General features: G+C 44.4%; 1 protein-coding gene across 2 annotated transcripts in view; it reads right to left on the reverse strand.

The window, feature by feature from the left end:
* LOC116496596 (protoheme IX farnesyltransferase, mitochondrial) overlaps positions 1 to 20,297 on the reverse strand; it is a 100,741-nt gene that overhangs the window by 29,992 nt on the left and 50,452 nt on the right. For both annotated transcript variants that reach the window (XM_032199799.1, XM_032199800.1), the window contains exon 5: positions 3,458 to 3,528. In XM_032199799.1, coding sequence (XP_032055690.1) covers positions 3,458 to 3,528 — 71 coding nt within the window. The remainder of the gene's footprint in view (positions 1 to 3,457; positions 3,529 to 20,297) is intronic.

A 20,297-nucleotide genomic window follows, 5' to 3' on the forward strand; every position in this document is an offset into this window, starting at 1 on the left:
TCAGAAGGTTCCCTGGGGGCATCAGCAGTGGGTTTGGGGCAGGCAAAAAGCTATACGTACTCTTTTCCTATGTACAGGAGACCCCAGCTCTGCAGAGTCCTTCGGTGTCATTGCCTGTATGGTTTGCCTGGCGTCAGAGCCAGACGATTTTACAGCAGGGGCATACTGAGCCTCTCGGTAACTCTTTCAGCCATGAAGTTGATGATACAACATGTGGAGGACGTCACAAAGGATGGAAAACAATTACTGCCCCAAATTGCATCCTGCCAGAGATCTTTGCAGAACCAGCTCCTGGCTCACAGGGTGCTGCTGCCTGGTGTGATGGTCGGGCTAAAGCTGCCTTGTGTAAATACCTTTTAAGAGTGAACAGACACTCTGTGTCCTCACTTGAACCTCAGAGGCTCTGGTGACACAGACACCTCACAGCACAGCCCTGTTTCCTTGAAAGCTCCTCAGGCGCACTGATGCCAAAGCAAGTTGCAGCGATTTGAACAAAAGGCTCAGTCATGGGGACCTCAAACCCTGTGAACATGAATGCAGGTAACATGAACACGCAAAAGCTTTGCCTAGACAGTTTTGGTTTGCTTTCTCAAAGCAAAGGCTTCAGACAGAAAGGACAGAAACATACAGGTTGTAAACAATTCCAGGGATGGGGCATCCACAGCACCTAAATGCCTCACCCTCTGAGTGAAGAATTTATTCCTTATATCTAATCTTAATCTCCCCTCTTTTAAATTGATAAATGGGGGATGGGGAGAAACTTTACAAGTCGGGTCAGTTACATGGACAGCTTTTCTTAAACCTAAATAACCTATCTAAACTTTGCTGAAGCTGCAAATGGAGGCCACAAAGCAAAACACATGAGAGTAATTTCCCTACTACAGCCTAACATTTCTGATGAGCCAACCCCATAAATTGCCTTATTGGCAAGAAAGATGTGCGCTCACCCAGGGCCTGGATGACTCAGGGACACACAGGACCTCTCGCTGGGGTGTACCAGTGGGATTCTGGCCCAGGTCCCAAGCATCTAAGAACTGTCACCAACTGTGACATGAGTTGCTGCCATTGTGATGCAACAGCCTCTATGAAGGAGTCCCTGGTCTCTGCAGCTCCTTGGTGGGCAGAAGTTCGCGTCGAAGCCACCACTGAAAGCCCTTCCAAGGAGGTGCACTGTGAGTAACTCCCCTCTCTTCAGAAGGGGTCTCAAGCTCAACTGGACCATACAAAAACTGGTATCATGCTGCTACCCGTACTGTCCTGACTTATGCAGACTAACTAGGGTGAATAAATCAAAGGGAAAGGAAGAATGGAAAATTAAGGAAATCATGTTATGTTTATGAGCAGTGACGAAGAAGGTGGATTGTAAAACGATGCACTGGGTATCACAGACGTTATAACACAACATAGTTTAAAAAGCACCCAACATCTCAGGATATGAAGCAGCTAAAGCGAAGAAAATGTCAAAACTCAACCGTCAGATACATTTTTTGGACAAGAACTCAGCATAGACCCCAAGCTCTCTGGATTCTTTCCCAGAGCTGCGATACCAGTTTACCTACAATTTATGCATCTCTGTCCAGTCTGTTTTTGACTTATTTTAGCATAAACAGTTAAGGGTTTTATTTAATCAGCCAGAACAAACGAGTTCAAAGAACACCAGGGAATATGTGGCAAAAAACAGCAAGGTTAGATCACTTGCACTGGATTATTCTCCTCTGGCACACCGCAGCAGAAATAACCCCAGTCATGGTCTGTGTGTTCAAAAGTCTACAGGGAATTAGGTCAGCATTATTCAAGGTAAGTGACACTTTAAAGAACTTTAAATTAGCTGTTGACAGTCAGGTAGATAGATTGATGAGTGATTACATGAAGTCCCCAACATTGCCATTTTGTGGTGAAAGCAAATATGAAAAGGGGGAAAAGAGTAAGAAAATATGGTGAGATGGGTTTGCCGATCTGGGATGCAGTTGGTTCATTTAAGGACGCTGGGAACTTCTACAACTAATTGTTTCCTCTAAATCAAAAGCTGTCAGAAAGTTTCCTAGCAGAATCACTGCAAGCAGTGCAAGTCAACTATGTAAGAAAGAAAGAGGGAAAGAGGAAGAGAGCTTTCCTTATCATTTTTCTTCCTAGCTGGCTGGAAGGGAGCAAGCCAGTGCTTCTGTTGCTGAAGGTCCACGTACAAGGAGAGCAGAAGCGCAGAGCCCCTGAGCTGCACAACTCAGGCGGGCTTATTGCATGTGCAACAGATGTCCTTACTGCAGTGGTCCCTAAAATACATTTTTAAATAAAATTAACTCAACTCAGGAATCTGTAATTAGCACCATCTTTGAGAACAAATCAGAACAAGTTTATTGAAGCGCTCTAACTATTTACAATGAGAGCAAATTTACCCTCAAGGTTCACTTTACTATTTTGTCTCAATTTTCTTGTAATTTCATCCATCACATTTTTTTCAGTCCTCCAAAGGTGATGGATAAAACACAGAAATAAATAGGACCAACTGTTCGCAGAAGCCTAAGGGAAAACAGAATTTTGTTATAAATAATCCTTGGCACAAATCATGGAAATGCAATACTAAAATTGTTTGTTGAATCATTTATGAATTGGGCCTTCAGTTTTAGTTTGCAAATAAGTTACAGTTTTTGTTGATGTTCTTTTTCACTCTGCTTTTTTAGCTGGAAAACGGCCTTTGAGAAACTGAACTGGTATATAATCCAGAAATCAGAGTGACTGATGGATTTTTTTAAGGGAATCCCTGTGCTAATACAGGACTCTTGTATTTCAAGATAGATGATGAGAACCTAAAGGATGACCAACTTTTACAAAACTTTCTTAAGTTGCCGCCATTTGGGGTTTTCATTTCAGCTTTATGCTAAACACACAGAAAAGGCAAAAACAACATGGTGCCTTACAAAACCACTAAAACAAAAAGATTTTCCACGTAGGTAATTTTTAGCAGCACCTCTATAGGACAGTTTCTAGAATTGTTCAGGAAATGATTTCCAAATACCTCTCCCAGGAGATTCAAATGAATGCATGTGATCCAACAGATAAATGGGAATGTTAAAAATAAGACACAATCTTGTGTTCGTTCCAAGATGGGGGATTTTGAAGATTTGTTGTTACAAACTAATGCAAACCTTGAAGGGAACATAATGGTGTGCTGCCACGCTGTGCATGTAGTCCTGTCACACGTACAGAAATCCACAAAGGCATGGAAATTTTGCTTTCTTGAGGATTTCGGTATTTTAGAGGACAGCTGATTACCCAAATTCCTCACATGAAAGTTATAAACATGAAAAAATATCAAAGAACAGAGAGATGCATTTCTTTCTTAGACTTTTGTCTGTAAATTGCTATTTTTCCTCATCTGAAGAAAGAGAGACGCTTGGAGACAGATAAAAGCAACGTAAGACCATTTCTCATTAGCTGGAGCAGGTGTGCTCAGCCTTACCTGATCTGTCCTCGCACCAGTGGTCTGTTTTTTGTCCTGTTCATATTCGAGTCAAACGGAACCTCAAAGAACTGTAAGAGAAAAAAAAAAGGAAGAACCGAAATGAAAGGATGCCGGAAATCATGCCATGCGTGGAATGTGCCGGCTGCATCTGCAGGTGCTTTCATCTCTAGTTTTGAAGGTTCAGAAATACAACTGAAATGGCAATCTCCTTTTACTGAACTTTGATAAGTCTGCATTAATACTTTTGGCATCCCCTTAGAAAGAAAATCACCCGGAGGACAAAAACAGTTTGCACAAGTCCCCAAAAGTTAATCATTTGAAGTAGAGCCCGATTCCAAGCTCTGTTCTTGACAGCTTTGACGCAGCTTTTATACACAACAATTATATATAGACATACATGCACATATACCTCTGCCCCCAGTTTTATATTAATACAAACAGCCCTTACAAATGTTGTGCTTCTGGTATTTTAAAGACAAATGCCATAAATTTTTTTCAAGATCTTCTAACTTCTGAGAACCTATAACCCACCCAAAAATCAATCAACTCTTGTAAAATGCTACTGAAACTGCGCTGAGCATCTAGTTCTAGCAGCAGGGAATGAACACACCATATGGTGTTATTTAATGTCACAACCCAATTTGACTTTAAACACTGCCTATGGGAAAATTCAGGCGGCACTATCATCACGCTACAAATTCCTGCAGGCTTTTGTACGAGCCGCTTTTTAAAGAATGTTACTGGAAAAGCTGAGTGCAGTTTTCCATGCAGCGAGCGTAAAGCTGTTTCACTCTACATGCACAAACCAATAGTAAAAATGAAAAAACAAAAACAAACAGAAAAAAAACAACCACCATAGTTAGAGATTCACCAAAACTTATTTAGAGGCAGAGTAATATGTACTTATAGAAAGAATATCTTCTACTGACATTATGTCTGAGGTTTTGGGGTAGGATCTCAATTATAGCGAATACATAGGACAAGTAGCATAACAAATCGTAATTTCAAATAATCAGACTGACAATATGTTGAGTAGTCAAACTGCAGACAGATTTAAGATGACTACACGATAAGATCTATTTCATCAAGCTGATGCATCCTTCTACACAATAGAAGACAAAATTAGCAAATATCCTCATTCTGACATATCCACATTGCTCGCACTTAATCGGGATGCACTCCCCAGTGTAGAGTGGAAATGATTATTGAAATCTATGCAAAAAAAAAAAAAAAAATCCAAGGATTTTTAAAATTTGTACATTGCAAAATTCAACAGATGTCACGCATTTATCCACACAGCCTCTTCCACGCACCGACAACTCCGAGAGGGCTGCAGGGAGCAGAGCAGAGCCTACTGGGGGAACTTCCCACACAGGCATGCCGAGAGGACAGCACCCACCTCTACCACTGATTGCTTTCAAGTAATTAGTGCATAACAATTTGGGAACCTCTGCTGTTGCTCCTAAGTACTGCAAGCACAGCGGGGAGCAGACACCCTTGGATCACCCCACCCAATGCCCGCAGCATTCTCCCCTTGAGGTGAAGGCCCAGGAGGAATCACCTTCCTGGCAGTTTTGGCCATCCCCAAGATTGAGGTTGGAAGAAATCCTTTCTGCCTGGGTATGAGTGAGAGAGCACAGACGTGCTTGAGCCCACGTGCTACGTTTTTTTCTGTTTAAATAAGGCTTGCCAACAATACGCTCTAAAAACAGAAAGTTTGGCAGTGGGCATCACCTCCACATTCTGTGATGCTGATGAAAGTGCCCAAATTTGGGAAAGAATGAGGCTGAGGGAAGAAGAGACAAGGGCTGGGCAGCAGCGGGGCACCCCCGGACCTCTCTCTGCCAGCCTGCGGTGCCAGACCCCTGGAAAAGCAGTGGCCTCGTCCCCCTCTGGCAGCTGGCCATGGTGTATTAGTGACTGCTGCTGAAGGCTCTGCTGCACGCTCACGTTCAGCGTGTCCGTGATGGTCTGAAAGCTGCCGGGGCCAGCACAGGAGGAATCCTGCACTTGCTGGCACCTTTACAACGCGGCCTCCCCAGACAGGGGCTGCCCACCCAGAGGAGGACAGGACTTCACAGAGGGCTGTTTTCTAAGCCTTGTCCTCTGTGATGAGGCTGGAGATGCTGCTCCAGGAGCACCGAGAGGTCCCGAGGGTGTGCACCACACACCACTGGGTGCAGACGGACTGGGTGCTGGTGCGAGGACGGGGTGGCAGCGCCGGGTGTCACACAAAGAGCCTCTGTACGCAGCGGCAACAAGTTCGTTCCGGGAAGAGAAAGCACTCTGCTTGGATGTGAGGCCTGTGATTGCTTCTGACAGCTCAGCATTTTGCTAATGGGTTGTTTCACTGTTACATTTCAGAGACAATTATGTTAAATGAAGAAAAAATGTCATTTGACATCCGACTGGTAGAGCAATGCAAGGGGAAATTCTATAGAGCTGAATTCTTCTCTTTCTCTTCTCCTGGAAATATTTTGGGCTATGTGCAGTTTGGGTTTGTCTTAAAGGCCCGGTCTTCCCTTTACCGGTATTTGCAAAGCCTGACTTCCCAGCTTTCGTCCAGTTTGAACTTGTGCTCCTGAGGAGATTCTGGCTCTTAAATACTCTCGGCTAAAGGTACTCAGTGTGCGATGGATAAAATCAAAATAGTGCGTACTTTTTAAACTCCATGCTTCTCAAACGTAACAGGGCTGAAATGAAGAACAGTTGGATGCTCAGCACCACTGAGAGAATTGGAATTAGGCAATCAGTATAACCTGACAAAAACATAATCAGCGTATGAAGTATTTGAAATATATATTTGACATAGCAGTTAACCCCGAACATAACTTATTTTGAACAAGAAACTTCTCTGGTAAGTTAAGTAGTCCAAAAATGCCAGTCTCTGCTGTACTGTGTGACGTGGCTGCTCCTGAAATTAAGGTTACTGCCTGGTTTAGGTCTTCTTTGCTTTTTTACATCTAAGTGATAATCTGCATAATCTATTACTGTCAACTGCATGCAAGAAATTACATATCTGATTGAACTAGAGTTAGGAAAAATCCTTTTATTTGCAATACCCCAGATTCCTTCACCGAGGAAGTTGTGATTACATGTCAGCAAGATGCCATTTGTCAAACTTTTTACATTTTGTTCCCAGATGTTCAACAAAATTCTCCTTCCACTTGAAATTATTTCCCCCTGATATTCTAGAAAAAATGAAAAAAACGTGCTTCTCAAATATCATCCCATAGGAATGAAAGGGTGAACTCAAACATCCTATCTGAGGCCAGGCCAACACCGTCCTGCCTGCTTTAGCAAACAGTAAATTCAGGGAGATGAATCCTGGCTAAATAAATATTTCAGAAGCTCTCATGAGACTATTTCTCCAGGAATGCATCAGTCCAGCCAGATGAGGCAGAATATTTTCTCTCCCAGGTATTTGGGAGGCTAGCCACCAAAAGGACAGACAGAGGGTTAAACCTACAGCATCTAAAATCCCTGAGTGACAAAACTTGGCAATGGCTTCCAAGACCCTAACCTAAATTTTAATCAGTACGCACGAACATTTAAAACACGATGTCAGAAAAAAATAAATCAGGCCAGCTAGTACTTTGTGGTTTATTTCTCTGGCAGACTCATCAGACTCTTTGTGTAGATCTCATCTAGTTAATACGCAGTAATTATATCTTAAACATGTAACAAATCTCAGATTAGCTGTCACATTACTGCTTACAGTTATTTACAGTCGTGTTTTTGCTTTCCTGAGCTGCTTCATATTGGTTTCCTCTTTGTTTCTAAGAGAAACGTTACGGATTGCTTCGTTCCTTCCAGCCACCTCCTGGCCCAGCAGCCAAGCGCTGACTGAGGGCTGTGCATTAACGCCAGTGTCCGGGCGAAGCCAGAATCACAGAACTGAAGGGGTTGGAAGGGACCTTGAAAGATCATCGGGTCCAAGCCCCAGGCCTCACACAATGTCGCCATAATGTGGCATTATGCTCCGCTGGCACTGGCAGGGTGGCACTTACCCACTTACCCTCTACCTGCATGGGATGCCCACTCACTCTTTCCGTATCCCCACCGAGGAGCTGATTTGTAGTTCCAGACAGTACCCACTGAGCTCTCAGACAGAGCGGCCTGACTGCTGGTGGTTAATCAGGCTCCCGTGAGAGGATGGAAAGCCCTGAGCACGAGCCATTTGCCTCCGCGGTCGTCCCTGTGGGAACGATTTTAGCTGCTGAATTATGACAATTCAATACCTCGATTCCTGTTAACACGCAAACGTAAATAGAGCACGTTAAGAGGAACAACATGTCACACAGTTTCTCAATCGTGAAGGCTAGGGAACCTTGCTCATACACCTCGCCGGATTTAGAGCGCAGCCAGGCCCAGCCTGGCCCCAGTCCAGGGCCTGCTCTAATCTGGGACACGTGGTGGAAAGAGCAGCCGCTGAGGTGGGCACAGCTCTGCCGTGTATTGACATAACATTTTGCTCTAATGCTAAACACATATTTACATCAGAACTGATAATCCCACAGGTCCAAAGACGCAGCATATCCCTGCTATTAAAAGACAATTTAATTGGAGGCGACCCGGAGACTTTCCTGCTGTGAAACCAACCCCGTGCCCGAGCCGGTTCCAGAAAGCTCCTGGGCAGCAGCCCCACTGCTGAGGTGTCACCCCGGCCTCCAACCCCAGTCCCCTCGCCCACCAGGACACCCTCAGATAAGCTCCTACGTAAGGCTCTGTGCTCAGAAGAAGCACAAAAACTTCAGCCTGATCCTAAGGAGTCAAAATGACGTGCTGTTCCCAGCGCCTCACCCCAGACCTACAGCGTTAACCAAGCGCAAGCAACTTCCAGATAAATTGCAATTAAAACACAGCAGATCAAGTTTCAGTGCGAGCAGGTGGGCTTCGAGTCATCCTGCTTAATGTTGGAGCCTTAGCTAAGGCGCCGAGGCGAGGCGTGTTCTGCCCTTGGCTCCCTGTGCATGTAACACGGAGGAATTAAAGCTGAGCAGCCCGTGGGCATCAGGAGCAGTGCTGCCCTCGGGGGGGATTTTGTTCTCTCCCAAGCCTACAAGAGGAGCCAAGGGCAGTTCATGGGACTTGGTGGCACAGATGAGGGCCGGACAATGTGGGGTTATTGCCAAGGGACCTGCACCTCCAGCTCCACATTGCTGCAGTCCCCAAATCTCCCCCACTCTGCACTGCACTGCAGGGTGAGACCGAGCCATGAGGCTGAGTGGCAGCAAAGCCTCTCCTCAGCTGACGTCTCTTGCTCCAGACCCAAGCCAACATTTTAACACAAAGCAAATAACAAGTACAAGGAGACTCCCTGTGTCACCAAATGTCTGGGCTGCACGTCCTGTGCGCACTCGTCTTGCTGCATGGGAGGCTTCTGGCATCCTGTGACTTCCCTGGGCTAGAGGAAGCTCGGTCCTCTTTGGGGTTGCTTGGTATCACCAAGGAGCAAATAGATAACCAGAAATGCACACTGGAAACTAAAAAGGCACAGGGATCAGGGAAGCATGGATGGAGCAGAACCAGGTGGAGCGTGTGGTAGCAGAGCCGAGGCCAGGCACCCAGACAGCACCTGGAGCTCTCCTGAGAAGGGGACGTCGAGGGAGCTGATCCTCCGCCAGCCACACCGCCTCCGAATTCAGCAGGTTGAGCACCAGCCCTTTCCTGTAAGGTCTGCAGCATTTCGCACGTGCTCGGGGAACAGTTGCTACAATGAGCGCTGGGAAGGCATCGGACTCCCAAGGTTCAAGCCCCTCCTTTGAGGTCTCTTCCCCTCCATGGTATCTGGTTATTTTTACTCCGCAGGTTTTCAGTGATTTATCTTATATTGTGACAAAGTAACATATAATTACACAAAAGGGAAAGAAAAACCTAACATATAATTTATGGTAAATAAGATCAAAGTCAAGATTATTACCATAGGTTTTCTTCTGGTTTCCTTTCAATCACTTTTATATGAAAACAACAAAGAATAATTAAAGTATATTACAAAGGTCTTTTTATTCAATTGTACACAGATGTGTTTAAAAAAAAAAAAGCGAAGGGAAGGATTTTCAAAAGCACTCATGTACTGATCTAACACTATTCTCACTGAAGTCAGTGGCAGTTTGACTTCAATGAGAGCACAGACAGACCAATACTGAGTGATTCTGAAAATCCCACCCTAATTGTACAAACAAGGGAAGGCTTTAGAGATTGCTGGCTTGGAGATTGTATATTTGAGAATCATAAAGGGCACACAGCACCTGTTTGTCTTCAAGATATGAAAATAAAGCAAGGCAAATATTTTAAGGATTAGAAATGGCTTTTTTTTTTCTCTCTCTTTTTTTAAAGCAGTATCTGAAAACCCTCTGGCTCTGCAGTTTCCAGTCTAGCTATAGATCTGCTTTAATATTTTCCATTTCAAAGAGGATTCTAATTAAAAATGAGATTGATGCAAGCCTGAACAATGTTACCAGCACTCAGAGAAGGGCAGCTAACCCCCAAACTGTCATTTCCCAGCAAACCCAAGAAAGGCTGCTAGGTAAAGCAGCTGCCACAGTTTGATTTTTTTTAAAAGACACATTCCTCATGCTAGCCAGTGTTTAGAAGCCCATTGCTGAGTACAGGGAAGAGGACAGGAGGTAACCGCAAAGAAAATGTTGAGATCTGTCACCTCAGAAAAATATCTTCAGGACTGAGGATGCAAAGACCTACATACTTCAATTAGCACTTATTTGTCCCGTAAAATTAATAACATCCCGTAAGATTAATAACAGGCTGGCCTTTTAGGTGCTCAAGAGAGGACACGCTGCTATCTCCCTGGCCACTTCCAGGTGCATGACTTCGTAAGGATGCTCAGACATCCACTGCCCCCCAGCCCGGGACACCTTTTAGGTTGTGTTAAACACCAGGTACCCTTACTGGGAAGTGTCTCCAGGCCCCATGGCATGCCAGGGACTTGTTTTGCTGCCCCCAAGGTGCCTTCTGATGCAGTGACATCCTCCTGCTCCCACCACCCCTTGCACTCTGCTCCCCAGCACACCCATAGTGCTTCCAGAAGAGAGACAGTGAGTACTCGGGCAGCCAAAACCTCCGAAACCTCCGTGCCGTTCTTCACCTGGCTTCTTGAAGCAAGGCAGCTCCAGCAGGGAGGTGTGCCTGCTCTGTTTGTTGTCAGCTCATCCAAACCCCATTAGTGGGTCTGACCAACAACACAAGCACTCATTAGAGTCTTGCAGCTTGCCGGCCTCTTCATCAATGCTTTTGCCAAACAATTTCCTCTGGTGATACCACAAGCACTGCTACAAGGAGCTTGAAAAGCACACCACTGTGATAACACCCAGGAGGGATAAAAGGACATGGTCCAAACACCAGCATGCCTCATTCCTGCTGCTCTACCTGCAGGTCCCATGGTGATGACAGACACATCCTAAAGCACGAAGCCCGTGGCTGCTGAAGTGTGGCTCAAGGAGCTACTGCCACTGCAGGTGGAATGCGCGTGGGGCTCCACCTGGGCTAAGGGAACAAGGATGGAGCACAAGGCTCTGCGTATGCATAAGCAGAAGATAACTGGGACTACACGTGGTCTTCAGTTGTATGAATAACTTGTCATGGGGCGTTTGCACCAAATGTCATTTATCTACTCCATCTTCGAATCAAATTTGCTAGCATCAATGCATAAAAAAATGAAGCTTGTTCCATCTCATTGTTCTCAATGCACAAGAAGTTCAGGACTTGAGAATGGGATTTAAAAAAAAAGAACCTCCTGTTTTGGTGCTCCTGGGGGACCACTGAGGAGCCCAGCTCTTCCCACTAAAATCATATTTCGCTCAGAAGATTTTCTAACAACAACAAAAAAAAAGTAACAAAAGTAAAACCAGGCCCTTATTTTAAAAGCTGCTCAATCCTGAGAACTGCTGACAGCACGGGCCACTGAAACAGCGTGTTCACGAGGTCGGCCACAGCCTCGGGGGCAAGGCGAGCTGGGTACCGCAGCCAGACGCTCACCTGCTGCGATCCACCCAGGAGAAATAACTTTCCTGGGAAGAAAGACTGGTTTCTGGCCCGCTGCCAAAGGCTTCTAATAATATTAAATATTTACCACCAACAAGTTCTTTTTATTTAGCACACAATGAACATGTCCGCAAACAAACGCTCCCTGCTTCAAGCCTCGCCCCGGCCCCGCTTGTAGGAGGGGGCTGCACGGTCCCTTGCCCATCGCCATCCTCGGCTTCCTGGAACCGAGAGGAGCAATTTCCCAGCCCAGCACACGCTGCTTTCCCATCCCTTCCTTCCTTCTGGGCATGGACTTGGTCACCACTGTGCTCTTCCTTTTCACCTTGCAAAGGAAACTGCTATAAACATGTTTCACAGGTCTGAGCTCCCCGGTGAGACGAACACCTCACGCTCTTCCCTTGTGACAACCCACCAAATAACTTCACCTGGCCAAAAGGAACAAATTTCCCATTTTTTTTTCCCCTGGAACATTTTTTGATCTATTTCACTGGATCGGGTCACCCTGGATGAGAACACAGGAGAGGCAGGGGGTGAAGCTGTGACTCGGCTCCATCAGGGACCCCCACGAGCGGGAACCTGTGCAGAAGCAGCCACACAGCAGCAGCTCTCACCTCCAGGGGCTGAACTGCTCTCTCTGTGCAGACTCTTGGGATAAGGCAATAAAGCAACGTTCAACTCCATCTGTTGTGTTTCCCTGGAATAATAAGGGAAAACGTACCCTACACATACAAAATTCAACAACTGGACTGCGGTCACCCACCACCAGCTACCTATTCACACAGGATTTGTGTAAGTTTGTAAATGATGAATTAGAAGTGGATGCCTGATACAGAAGCACATACTTTCCATTCTTTAAGGAATATTTAATTCCTATACATCTCAGGAACAATTATGAGAGCTGAAGAAAAGCACCATCTTTGTGCCTACCAAAATGCATTCAATCACTTTGCAGCGCCATGCTCCCGAAGAGATTCCTTTGCATTAAATCATATTTGTCACGATGCCAGCATGCCATAAGTGCAACGTATAATTTAAAAAACAAACAAAACTTCAAATAACAATCTCTTCGCTGAAGATAGGAATTGCACAAGGTCGGTATCTGGTTTAAGTTACTATATGTCCTAAAATACATGAGGCCAGGTCCTCTGGACACAGTGCAGCTGCTTTGAGCAATACTGCAGATAAAATCCGATACTGAAGATGGCTTAGACAAATTCCTGTGGTGGAATAAAGTTGTTACTCAGGAACTCTTGGGGAAGTATTTCTGCTCCCCAGTGCAACTGTTAAGTCAAGCAGGAGCCCTGGAGTCAACTGGGAGGCACAAGTCTCCTCCAGATGACAATTGAGAGCAAACAGAGGCAGCAGCTTGCCTAACGCCTGACCGAGACGCAAAGCCCTTCTTTCTCTTTAGTAACCAACTACACAGGGATCCTGAGCTCCCAGCTTTGGCCAGGGCAGTTGTAAAAGGGGCAGGTAACTAGACAGCCCTCCACAATATCAGTATCAGCTGCTTTCAGTCCCTCGTGGCTACTATAGAGAGCTATAAAATAAAGCAGCCTTGCTGCTGCTCTGTTCTTGCCCAGGAGATTAGAGCAAGAAAGTGTAAAGGTGAGATTTAAATCACTTCCACACATCCCCTGGCTCCTACCCATGTGTCCAGGATCCAGGTCATTTTAATCAGCTTTTTATAATTTGTCACTCCGATGGTAAGAATACTAATCCACCACAATGTGCTTCCTGCCAGGCACCCGAATATTAATCCATAAACTGCTCTCTTATATCATATGTAAATGTGTTCATTTTAACTGCTTGTGTCTGGCACGGCCTGTTAGCATTGCTTTTTTTTTCTTACAATACAGACAAAAGTAGCACTGCAGCAGATTTGCCTACTTTTGGCCATAGCGAGGTTATGCATTTATTTACATGCACATAGTTTACTTACTCAAAACACCTTTTAGTTTTGGAAATTTAAAAGTAACTTTTTCTTACTTGAAGTCACTAGCACATGAGAAAAAATAATTTGCTTTGGTTTGTCTGTAGTTGGCAAAAGAAGAGTCTTCAGCTGCTTTAGGAAAAAATACCTCGAAAGCTCGCCAACAGTAAAAAAATAAAATTAAATTAAATTAAAATCCCACACCAAAAAACAAGGAACAAAATCTGGGAACAAGATTTTAAGTGTGAACAAGGGTGTAAAATGGCATTAACATTTACTAACATGCCTCAGAAAAACAGCATGATAACTTTGCCCAACTGTTGCAAAACTGATCTGCTGGACTTAGAGCAGCTCAGACTTCTTAATATTAATAAAATCATTCCTCAAGATTTATTGCTTTAAAGTACTGAGGAGTTGATAGCAGGAAGAGTTTTAAATCACATTCTTACATATGGCATATTTGGGGAATCTACTGAGTCTATTGGAGATAATTTCAAGTTCATCCTTCAACCAAAAATAAATAAATAAGTAAAACAACTTTTTCTGTTGTTCAGATGTCTGAAAAAAAAAAAAAAAAAAAAAAGATCAAGAAATATCTGCAGGGGATTTTGTGAGTTACATTTAACTGGCAAGAGAACTTGCTTCCAAAAGGCATCTACTTTCTTCTGTTCTGCAGAGCTGTAAATGTTGAAAGACAGCATCAAAGGCACCTTGATGAGTGCAACACCAACTTCATTTGTATGATGTTGGTTTTATTTTTTAAAATAGCTTGGCAATAAGGAAAATTACCAAAAAAAAACAAACCACCCTCTCTCCCACGTGAACAGAAATTAACTGAGAGCTCTCAATAGCCTCATAATGCATATTTTTTTCTTACTGATTTGACAGACCACAAAGGAAAGCCGTATCTCTGCTGAAGAACTCAGTAAAATGCAAAACTTCCAAAAAGCCTACAGCTAAAGATAGATGAGATACTTTCATGAACAGCAGGATTCAGCCAAGGGTCATCAGCCTGCATGGAAGGGGTCTGTGAAAGCCTACCCAGAAAGGCAAGGTGCACACGCAACGTGGCCGGCTACACGCGAGGCAGTTTAAAGCATTCTCTGCTTTGTGAAGCCAGCACAGCTCTGCTGATAAAAAGACACAGAGGAGTTGCTCACCAAACTACATGAAAAATTTCTGTTCAAGCCTAAGGATCTTTCCCATAGTAAGTAAGTTTTGGTAAGGACTCTATCTTCAAAATATCATGTAGAGCATGTAGACCTGCCAAATACAGTAAGTACAATAAAATAACACATATACAACATACATTTAACCAATTAGCTCCAGCTTTGCAGGTAAAACCTAGTACTTTTTTTTTTTTCTTTTTATAAAGCATCCCAAACAAACTGGGACCTTTAAATGAGGGTGGCCGTCATTATGCTCTTCTGTTAAGGGCTGGATGACAAACCTCTACACCAAGAATTCAAGTTACAGAGACATCCTGGACTAATAAACAGGTCTCACCTTTTCTTCCCCTTCATTAAGAAGAAAGTGAAGCACCAGTCTTCCAAGGACCCATCAGAAAGCACAAACACCCAAACCTGTTGCAGGGGCATCACATCATCCATCTTGCTAAAGCTGTCATGAAATGTTTGTCATTCCAGTACTGCTTGCATCTCCCCAACGCTAAGATAACACGCCCATCAATCTCGGCTAGAGTTAAAAGAGGAGTTGAAAAATAAATAGTTCTGAGTCATGTTACTAAGAGGGATTCCACACACTATTAATTTAAGCTTGGAAACCAATTAAGACACCAAATTAGCATTACTTCCCCCCATTTTGAAGGTAGAATGACCTATTCGCTTTCCGAAATTTATTTATTTTACGACAGCGATCCTTTCAAATGCTTAAGGAGCTTAAACAACAATAGTTTTAGTCCTGGCTTCTGGCAACAGGAGAATTTTGGAAAAAGGGGGTCACAGATACGGCTGAGATAGTGGGATTCTCTCTACTAGTAGGCGACACTTAATACGAGAGAACAATAATGAGTGTAATGGCATCAATAGTGGGGAATAAACCAGTTTCTATGCAAAACCTGGGACGTTCTTTGTCCCTTTTGACCTGAGCATGGCTCCTTGCTGCTGGTGAGGCCTTGGCTGTCCCCTGGGGCTGCACAAGCTGCACAGTGCTCCCAAAAATGCCTGCCAGAGGGGAGCTGTGGCCTGCCCCAGTGACAGAAGGCCTCAGCCAGACTCCTTCAGCCCACACCGTGGATATCTACTCAAACCAGCCCTGAACTTGCAGCGCCTTTTTAATATTGATGTGCAAACGCAACTCTTGGCAGATCCGTCTGCCGGGTGCCTCAAATGTCACGTGTGTTTGCTAAGTGTTAGTCCGATATGATGCTTCCTGAGCGCCTATGGACAGAGGAGAGCAGCCCTGCCCCTCGGTGGCCCCGCTTTCCCTGGGTGCCGGCACCCAGGGGTGGGGACCCTCTGAGGCCTGTGCAGGCCCACGGGATGGGAAACCTGCACCGAGCTGAGCCATGTGCGAGGCAAGGTGCCAGCGCCCCAGGGCCTCACTAAAGCAGACCCGGTGTTTTATTAAGCCACAACAAGGAAAAAAACAGTCACCAGGATTCAACAGGGGGGCTGGCTGACTGGGAGTCTCCGTACGAGGGGTTAAAGCCGGGCTCTGCTCTGTGGACACATCTGGCACTGGTTTTATTTTCCGTGGAACTAAACCCAGAAACTTGAGGTGTCTTTCTGTGGCAATGAAGTGCATCACAGTGTCCGATGGCAGACCCAAACCTGGATGTCTTTATTCAGAAAAGTAGGAATACATGTGGGAGAAGACAAATGGTCACAAGTCCGGTACCAAGGTTTTGCTGATCCGAGCAGGCTTCCACTGCTGGCAAGCAACAGATAAACCAACGAATTTAATTTGCTTGTCTTGAAGCCCAGGGTAGTTTATGATGCCATCCACCCCACAGTACCTGTGTGCAAGCATAAAAATTAAAAAATAGAAATTTGTCAGGTCTTTTCAAGACAGGACTGTAAAATCAAAATAGTCCCTCATGGAAACTCTCAGAATTTAAAATACAATAAAATAAAATCACTACAAACTGGAATGAAAATGGACACTGTAGTATTTCTATGACAAAAAAAATATCTGTTGAAACATCTACTTTTGGACCAGGTTCAAAATTCTTCAGTGAAGAAAGTAAATGTATTTGTGAAACACCACCTTAGCCATGCAAAAACAAGTTTGCAACAAAAAAGTTCTTATTCCAAAATAAAAGTAACCATAAAAAAAACATTCCCGAGGAAAAAAAATGCTTTAAAATTCACATCCTACTAAAATTCAAATGAATTTCCCTAGGTAGGCAAGTCCTTAAATGTATACCTCGATTTAATTACACGGCAGTTCCTGTGTAGACAAGTCCCAAGATGCACTTACATGATAATCATTAAATATGAAGTGGTGAAATGAATTGCAACATTTAGTAATGCTTCTTATGAACTAAGATTTATAGAGGAAGCATGAAATAAAACTGAGAAAGCACATGGTTACAATGTCTGCATGTTGTGCTGAACACAAAAGGGCAGATATCGACACAGCCACTGAGAATCCTGAAGGGCCGGGCACGGGCATCTTCCCAAGAGCTGTGCTGTAGAAGCTTACGCTCAGCCCACCTACTTATTTAATCCATGTAATAGGGGTATTAAAATTCGAATGCAATCTAATTACATTTTACAAGTCATTTAAACACGTCGTGAAAATAATCTGCAGAATTGTGCTATTTGGTAAATACCATTTTTTGCTTAGATCTGCACTTTAGCACTTGTTAAAATTGAGCGGTGGAAAGTTCAGGTATAGCTCTCAGTTTCACTACATAAAAATCAGAAAAAAATCCGGTTTTGTAAAGCAATCATCTGTTCACGGCTGAGAAATGACATAAGCGCAAAATATATCAAATTGTGCTTCCAGCAAGAAGAAAAAAAAAAAAAAAGAACAAAATAACAGCAATCAGATAAAAGAAACTCTGAACGCAAGTGTCTTGTTGCAGGGAAACACAGCTGGGCATCAAACTCCTTTATGCACCTTGGCAATTTCTGTCTAAACATCCACCCGTACAAATAAAGGTTTAAGATCTATTTTCTCCACTAAAACACACACAAAACAGGTTTGGAGGATTGCTCATATGGCTTACAAGCACTTCATTTCCACACAAGCATATGCATTCACTATATAAATATTTATAGTTTGGCAGTTCATTCTCCAAATCTGCACGGGTTTTCTCTGTTGGGTTTAACCAGTGATATTTCCTCTGAATTTCCACATTTCCAGATGCTTTGCTCATGCAGCCTTGATGGAGAACAGTTGTGCCTATTAGCAGACAAGCTGCTGACAACTAAGCCCAGCTTCTAAAAGCTGGCAGAGAGATAATCTGGCACCGAGATCTGATAAGCTAAAAGAGAAGAGGCACGATGGCCTGCAAACAGTGGGAAGTCAGAGGAAACCTGGTCAAGCCACGAGCCTTTCCTTAGGGTGCTTCTTATCTCAGTCCAGAGCCCTGCAGTCAAAGCGAGGAAAAAACCTTGTCCTAGTGAGGAAAAATCTTGTCCTGGTCGAGCAGTCTGCTGGCCAGCACCGCTCCTTTCTCAGCAACCACAGCCTCTTGCACAAAGGAAAGAGATCATTGCTTCCCCAAATGTAAAGGAATTTACTACAGACATATTTAAAAGAGCTGTTTCTCCTCCTTAGTAGTGTAAAATACGATGAAGGTGGGAAAAAAAACTCTGTTTTATGTTGCTATAAATCCTCTTGTCTTGCCTTTCTGGAAAAAAAAAATAAATATATATATAAACTGCAGTTTAGAAAAGACATCATTTTGGGGGAAGAAAAAAGGAAAATGCATCTGGGAGGCTGGCGATGTTTACTACGAGTATTCTCGCCTTTTGTGAAACTACCTGAACACTGGCACTGCTGTCCCCACTGAGCACTGGTACCGAAGGGCAGTAGCAGATGAAGTCCAAGCAGCTATGACAGCAGAGCAGCCGTGCCCTTCCCTCTCAGCTGCTCACTTCCCAAACTCCTTTCTTGCACAGTTTTGAGCAGCCCGTCAGCCACCACGCATGGCAAGAGCTGCAGAAACACCCCAGCCAGGGCTCCTCTTTGCATCCTTGCGCTTCGCCCCCTCCGTTTCCATTTTCTTAATCCCCTGGCTGCCTGTCTGAGAGGTGGCTGTGGGTATCACGGGAGACCTTGGACTCAGCCTGCCAGGGCGAGCGCGGGGCCAGAGCTCAGCAGCTTGGCCCCAGCAAGAACAAGTTGCCGCGAGGCTGCTCCGTCCACCCGAGCAGCAGGTCATCCCCGCTTCCCAACGGGAGATCAGCACCAGCACATCCCAGCACCATGCCAGACGGGACGGTGACTGTGTTTAGGCAGTACTGGAGTCTTTTCAGGGCAGATAAAATCTGTTTGCTTTTTTTTTTTTTTCTTTTTTCCATGCGAAGAACAAAAAAATCATCAAAATCCAAGACCTCATTTAGACTCTTATACTCCTCCTCAGGCATTCGGTTTTGGCCACTGTTGAGAGACAGGATTTCTTTGTTTTGTCCCAGAATGACTTTCCCAAAGCATCTTCCAGGTGAAGGGAATTCCCTCCCCCTCCCTGCTGCCGCCCTCCCACCCGCTCCTTAATTAAAGTCGGTACCAGCAGAAACCCTGTTACAGACTAAAAGAGCACAAAAAATACATATGGGGATAGGTCTGAGAAAACAGACCGCTAGCAATTATTTCAGCATTTGTTTATAATCTTTGAACTGTTTCAAAATAGATAACGAGGATTATTGCAATTTAACAATAAAGAGGAGGAGAAAAGCAGAAGGAAATGTGCTCCTCACTTCTGAACTTATGCCAGGGAACAGGGATCTCTTTAAGAATGCAACTAATTAAAATATATCTTTTCCAAAGTAATAGGGCAAATGGAAGCGGTGCTTAACCCGAACTATCGGAGTTCAAAGCACCGAGAGAAGCCTCACCAGCTCCGTGTTTTGGCTGGGAGCACACGGGGGCTTGCCGCCCTCGCAGACATCAAGGCCTTCGCAGAGAGCTGAGCTGCCTCCACGGTCAGGTTCATCCAAATACCTTTTCCATGAACTAATCAAGCAGGCATTTATCAGCCGAAAGAGGAATACTCAGACCGAAGGGGTTTATGTAGGAGTTTTTCCCTTCATAAAGAGTCCCGAAACTTCTAGTCCAGAAGGTCTTAGATTATCACGGCACAGCCAGACCCACACAAAGCATCCCTGATGTCTAGACCAAATGAAAAGATTAGCGGGTCTGCTCCCGTGCTGATTACACCAGGCTCATACTGTTTTTCCAGTGGATGCTTTCATAATTAAATATCAAGTAACAGGAGGCACTAACATTTATGTCACCCTCACCTACGAAAACAATAAAAAAAAAAGTTTTTGCATTGAGAAATCTAAAGTATTAAAATCAGCCCGTAGCTGTAACAGCGACCTGTCAAGCTGCAAAGAGAAATCTCGATCCGACGAAGAGCGTCCCTGGGGAAGGGCCCAGCAGCAGCGCGTACTGGCACAGCAGAATACCAATCACATTATGCCGGTAACTAATATGAACAAAGTGGAATGAGTAATAAAAGCCAACAAAAAACAACTTTTACTCTGATTAGTGATCGCAGACTAATAGGCTTCAATTGCAATTTAAAATTAGGTGGCACCATCAATCACGTGGAGCACTCCGAGCTGTAACCGCTGCGCCTGCGAAAGGAGGCGAGGGGCCACCTTCGAGCAGGATTTCCACTCTCACGGCTGCCACAGACCGAGGTTCCTCGAATTTAGCAATTGAGTTAATTTGGAAGAGCAGCACAGCCTGTAACAGGAGCCC

Source organism: Aythya fuligula, chromosome 18, assembly GCF_009819795.1.
Source record: "Aythya fuligula isolate bAytFul2 chromosome 18, bAytFul2.pri, whole genome shotgun sequence".
Lineage (NCBI taxonomy): Eukaryota > Metazoa > Chordata > Aves > Anseriformes > Anatidae > Aythya > Aythya fuligula.